Source organism: Octodon degus, unplaced genomic scaffold (assembly GCF_000260255.1).
Source record: "Octodon degus isolate 3935 unplaced genomic scaffold, OctDeg1.0 scaffold00014, whole genome shotgun sequence".
Taxonomy (NCBI): Eukaryota; Metazoa; Chordata; class Mammalia; order Rodentia; family Octodontidae; genus Octodon; species Octodon degus.
Window position 1 is genome coordinate 11,306,878 of NW_004524590.1, and position 6,455 is coordinate 11,313,332.

Genomic DNA, 6,455 nt, shown 5'->3' on the forward strand with positions numbered 1-6,455 from the left:
AGGAAGAGGATGGAGACGAGGATGAGGAGGCAGAGGCAGCTACGGGCAAGCGGGCAGCTGAGGACGACGAGGACGACGACGTGCATACCAAGAAGCAGAAGACCGACGAGGATGACTAGACAGCAGAAAAGGAAAAGTTAACTAAAAAAAGGCCACCGTGACCTATTCACCCTCCACTTCCCGTCTCAGAATCTAAACGTGGTCACCTTCGAGTAGAGAGGCGTCCGCCCGCCGCGGCAGCGCCACCAGCGTACACCGCTCTCCACACTGCCCCACCGAAACCACACGCGAATTTGCAACAGGGAGGAAAAAGAACCAAAACTTCCAAGGCCCTGCTTTTTTTCTTAAAAGTACTTTAAAAAGGAAAATTTGTTTGTATTTTTTATTTACATTTTATATTTTTGTATATATTGTTAGGGGTCAGCCAGTTTTGATGATCCGCGGATGACCAAACCAGCCTTCGGAGCGTCCTCTGTCCTACTTCCGACTTTACTTGTGGTGTGACCATGCTCATTATAATCTCAAAGGAGAAAAAAAACCTTGTAAAAAAAAGCAAAAACAACAAAAAAACAATCTTATTCCGAGCATACCAGTAACTTTTTTTGTGTATGTACTTAGCTGTACTATAAGTAGTTGGTTTGTATGAGATGGTTAAAAAGGCCAAAGATAAAAGGTTTCTTTTTTTCCTTTTTTTGTCTATGAAGTTGCTGTTTATTTTTTTTGGCCTGTTTGATGTATGTGTGAAACAATGTTGTCCAACAATAAACCGGAATTTTATTTTGCTGAGTTGTTCTAAAAAAAAAAAAAAAGTAACTTCCAAGTAAAATTTTCTTCCTTTCTTAACACTTTGTCTCTGCTTAATGGATGGCAGTGGTGGAATGGCTGGGCTAAGGAGTACATGCACATGTGATTTTGGTGTAGGTCACAGAATTGGCCTGTGCTGTTGGGAGCAGATGGAATTGGTAATGGCAGCCCTGTGATCTGTCTGGCCATATGTGAATCTCTGAAAGTCATTTCAAAAGGATTTTGTTTTGTATTTAGCCAACTTCTGCATATAGACATCGACTTGTTCCCAGCATCATTTATTGAAGAATGGGTTTCCCCAGATATGTTCTTAGTAACTATTAAAATCAGCTGGTTGTGAACTTATTGCTATGCTTTTTGCTTTGTTCCATGGGTGTAGGCTTCTGGGTTTTATGTCAGTACCACGCTGTTTAGATTACTGTAGCTTTGTGGTTTATTTTGAAGCTGGCCAGTGCAATACCTTCAGCTTTATTCTCTGTCAAGATTTCTTTGGCTATTATCGCTGCTAAATTCCTGAAGTGAAATGGCTAAGTGAAAGAGCGCAGGCACGTGTTATTTTGATGTATGTTATGAAATTGTCCTCTGTAGAAGTTGTATAGTCAGGTGCTCATTAAAATTGCTACTGGTGCATGGGACATGTCTTACAAAGGTTATTGTTGTCTTTGCTGAGTTAGTTTATTTTGTACATTATCTGAATTTTGGTGAGAGTAATATGATTATTCTAGATCTCTAGTTCCTATTAATAGCCACAGGGCTTTCAGACTGAAATTTAACACACATTAAAAACTAAATTGGGCATGAATTAATATCTGTCACATATAACTCAAAGGTTTCAAGTGTAGGTAATTACTGGTGTATTTAGTAAACTCCTAGCTCTTCGAATAGTATTACTAAATTCTTAGTTAATAAAAGCTTAGCATCAGGCTAGAAAGAGAGCTCTGCAGTCTAGGCGCCTGCCTGGCAAGCGCAAGGCCCCATTTGATCTCTGGGACCTCATGCCGTGCTGGTCCCTGAGCCCCGGTGTGCCATGCTAGCCCCGAATGCGGGCGTGGTGGTGCACGCCTGTAATCCCAGCATTGGAAAGGCTGAGACAGGAGGATCACTACAAGTCTGAGCTGGATAGCGAGACCCTATATCAAATAAATAAAAAGATTTAAAATATTTTTAAATAATAAAATTTAGCATCTTATTTTATTTGTGGGTTCTTGGTCTTTGATTGACCCTTAGTTTTTGATACCATGTTGGCTTCATTTTGTGTTTTATCAATTTTTTAAAAATACAATTTAGTGTGTGGATATAGATGAATAGAACCAAAGACTTTGCATTTTATTGAAATATTTTATAATAAAAATGTTTCTCTTATAGATATTCCTCTGAGGACCAGCCTGCTACCACCATTCAGAAATTATAAGTATGGTAAACATTTTTTTTTCTTTTAAGATGAATATTAGTATAATTTTGATTATATTTAGTTTTTTGTTGAAAAATTCAAATTTGGTTTTAAATTTAATTTAAATAAAAACTAATTTAGAAGTTTATTTAGGAGTGTAAGAATCCTAGGATGTTATTAAAGTCAGCTCTGGTTGTGTAGGAAAATGACATGTTTGTGAAGAATTGCTTGTTTGGCAAAATTTTATCAAAAATTTGGTTTCTTACAGGTAATCAGAGAAGGAGGGAAAATAATTAAGGACAGAAAATCAAAAGATAAGATTTAACATTTTATTTTATTCTTTTTATTTTTATTTATTTTTCTACATTTTAGGGAAGGGTCTACAGGGTGTTCAGGGTCTCACTACTAGATTGGACTTGTAGTGATCCGCTGGTTTACAGCCTTCAAAGAGCTGGGGTTACAGGTGCGTGCCACCACGCCCAGTCTCAACTGCCATCTCAGTGCGCCCTAAGGGTGGGGCCCGCACTGCAGGCCTGGGGATCAAACCCCCCCTGCACCTGCTTGCAGGTGCTTTAATCCATTGAGCTATTTGGCTGGCCCCAAGATTTAACATTTTAAATGTCAGTAGCTTGAGTATAATATGGAGTTTTATTCATCATAATTGGGATATAGCTCAGTGGTGCAGCGCCTGCCTGGCAAGCATGAGGTCCTGAGTTTGATTCCTGGTACCTAAGGAAACTATGGTGCTAGCGCCCAAGGCTGGGTGTCGTTATTCAGTATGGAGGCGGCACAGTTCCTGTCCCTCCTCACGGTGACACCCAGCCAGCCTGAGTTTGAGACTTGAAAGTTGTGACGCCCCTAATAAATATTTCTGTTCATTGGAGCAGGCATTTTAAAGTATACATTTTTTATTACCTTAGATAATTTTTCAGAGTGGCTTTTCAGTCTGTCCCCATTCAGTAGGGCAGCTTGTGACCTACAATCCTTTGAAATCGCAGTCTTCTCCATGTGCCTGCATTTTAATATCCAGAGGCTAATTGTGAGGGCCTCCGGGGCAGTCAGGCGGAAGCGGAAGGCACTGGGCGGAAAGGACTTCGATTTATCAGACCTAAAGAATTTACATACTCAATGCGGAGTAAAAGAAAGGAATGAAAAGCATGATGAGGGTAAATATGAAGCTTCTCATTTGTAGTTTTCATGGCTTTTGAAGTGTAATTCCTTAAACGTGAGTCAACCTTAAAGGGGGTCAACCAGATTCCGTTTCAGATTAGAGTAGTTGCATGTGGTCTCTCTTCCGCATGTTGTGTGTTTATATGTGAACTCATGTTCCATGTGAGGTATTTCAGAAGGTAAATTTTAAAATAATGAAAGCCTCAGAATGCCTGCGTTGCTGAGCGTCATCATGGTACATAATGGTACCTTTCAGGTGCTTCCCTCTCCTTAACATCCTTTCATCCTGGCATTTCTGAATATTCAGATGAATTGGCAGAAAGGATGAATAATTTGTTAGGAAAGAAATTATAGACCCACTAGAGTTTTGGTAGGCTTCAAGTGGTTCCGTGGTTCAGTTTGGCTCCCTAACAGTCTGATGCTTTGTGTTGAACAGGAAGGGTTGGAGTGTTACTTTTACGCCTGTCATTGTCACCTAGGATCACCTTGTGGCCTCAGGGAACGGAACACTGCTGTGCATGTTGGGAATTGGAAAGGGTGAAGAGTCAGATTGCAGTGTTACTGGTCACTGTCTCCATGCCCTTGGGCAGTGTGCTCTCTGGGCCAGCCTGGGTCTGAGATGTCTCAGAGCCCCTCCTCCCAGTTAATTGGCATTTAACGCCGTTATTGATGCACCACTTGGTGTATTCATTTTCAAGTCCTTCTCACCTAACACTGCGTGCAGGCTCGTGTTATGTTGATTGACATACAGTGCGTTGCTGCTGGTCCCCGTGTTTTCCTGGGCTGCATGCAATTAAAGAATTGCTTGCCCCAAGTGCTGACTGTCCTGTCAGTGTGAAATGCTATTGTTTATACTCTTCTTTTTCTTGAAGAATTTCCTTTGAGGAAGCAATGCCTACAAGTACTGTTTTTAGTAATAATGAATATTTTTTAAAAGAAGTGAAACAAATGAAGGAGATTATTTGATAAAGACACCTTTTGCTAATTTGTCATTTTTCCTTTCTTACCCTCTTCCTGGGTCTTTTCAGTTTCTGCTGGGGAGAAAAATCTGGTGAAATTTCCATTCAAAACATTTCCTGATTTAAAAAAAAATGTAGCTTTCTTGTGAGTTATTGAATATATACGAGCAATTATTTCTAATTTAAGGGCTTATTAGCAAAACATATAGAACATTATTAATATTTATAACAAAACTGCAGCTTTACAAGTTTATTTTAATAGACTTTAAGCTTTTACTTAAGAAATTACTGTTGGTGTCTCTGAGTTGGCTTAAATAATAAACTGATGCCTATTTATAATAAGACAAAATATAAGTAACAGAATAATAGGTAAAGCCAAAGTCACATTTGTTCATTTCCTTCTGTACATTAAGAGTAGATTTAGCAGCCGTGGCAAATTTATATTGCTAATATGCATATTTTACTTAGGTCAAATTGATTTTACTTCTTAATCATATAGAGTTACTATAAACCTAGAGTGTTGTCCTTGTGTTAAAAATTGCAATAAAAAATTGCTGTAGCTGAAAATTAAAAAATACAAAATAAGAAACTTTACAGTAGGGGTGATGCAGAATGCCGGTTTTAACCTCGTGATAGGAAGTACCTTATTCTTCTGTAGCATGACAGTGTAGTTAGAGAACTGTTTTTGAATTAGATCCTTCATTTCATATCACTGTTAGGGTTCCTTGGTACAGTGTGATAGATAGAAATAAATTTTAGTTTAAAGCTGAGAGTATATTCAGATGTACATTGCAGTCATAATACAGTTGTTAAATGGTGAACTAGAAGTGAGTGGACATTTAGAAACTTTTGGAATTGAAACCTATTGAAGAGGGACTGCCATCTAATTAAGGGCTTACTATTGCGAAGTTAGAATTTTACTCAAGTGTGGAGGATTTCCTTATTGTACAAGCATAGTAGTGACTTGGACATAAACACATTAAGGAGTGAAGTTGAGTTTGAATAATGCAGGTCAGGAAGTGTAAACCTCTGCAGTTTTTGAAAACCAAGAAGCAGATACTATCATTCTCCCTGGTGTTAGCAGTCTTGTTCCGAATACTGTTGATCCTAGGTAATTCTTGAATCCTGAGAGTGATAATACCTTTTTAGTATGATCGTTTGACCTCTTGTCACTGTGTTTATCCTGACAGATTTCATAAATGTTTTTAAACTGCTTTGTTAATGTCTATCTTTTTTTTTTAAAGAGTTTTCTTTTATTTATTTATTTATTTAGTGTGTGTGGCCAGTTCAGCCCACCAGGGGATGGGGCTGGCTGGCATGTGGTGCTGGGGATTGAACCGCGGTCCCTGTGCTTTTGCTTAGCTTAGCTTGTTTTAAGTAGGTGCTTTAGACCACTGAGCCATCTCACCAGCCCAATGTCTATCTTAAGATTACATTTGTTATATATACATACACACATATAATTTTCGACAGTATTTACACAGCTTTTAGTGACTCTCGAAAACAAGATGGAATAATTTGACTCATATGCCTTCTATTTTTATTTCTGTGGCACTGGGGATAAATTCACTGTCTTTGTGCTAAGCTACATCTGTAGCCATTTTAAAATTTTTATTTTGAGACAGGGTCTTACTAAGTCACCAGAGTTGTCCAGGCTGGACTGAACTCATGATCCTCCTGTCCCAGCTTTCCAGAATGTTGAGATCACAGACCCATGCCAGCTAACCCAGCACTTGTCTTCTACTCTAAGGGAAAATGTACTGAGTTGAGTTCAGGTAATAGTAAAAGCAGCGGATATGTGTCGAAGGTCAAGGCTTTAAATTAACTTCATACTTCTATCTGTGAGTGTGTGTGTGTGTGTGTGTGTGTGTGTGTGTGTGTGTGTGTGTTTGGTGCTGAGGACTGAACTCAGGACCTAACATATGCTGGGAGGTGCTTTACTGCTGAGCTACATCTCAAGTACGAAGTCTTCATTTACTATATAACACATTTTAAGCGAACATGGTCAGGAGACAAACACTTAAATTTCCCAGTATCATGGGCACCCCTTCATCTCAATACTATTGTCAAAGGAAGTTTGAAAGTAATATATACATCAGGATCTCAGGATAAATCCTGAGGGCATTTCACTG

At 38.8% G+C, this 6,455-nt stretch overlaps 1 protein-coding gene across 7 annotated transcripts in view; it reads left to right on the top strand.

Moving 5' to 3' along the window:
• The window catches only part of CUNH2orf76 (chromosome unknown C2orf76 homolog), a 69,749-nt gene that overhangs the window by 43,721 nt on the left and 19,573 nt on the right, over nt 1-6,455 (top strand). For 6 of the 7 annotated variants that reach the window (XM_023709764.1, XM_004626359.3, XM_023709765.1 and 3 more), the window contains one exon: nt 2,170-2,220. The exons of the other annotated variant lie outside the window; for it this stretch is intronic. In XM_023709764.1, the coding sequence (XP_023565532.1) occupies nt 2,170-2,220 (51 nt within the window). The remainder of the gene's footprint in view (nt 1-2,169; nt 2,221-6,455) is intronic. 7 annotated transcript variants of the gene reach the window in all.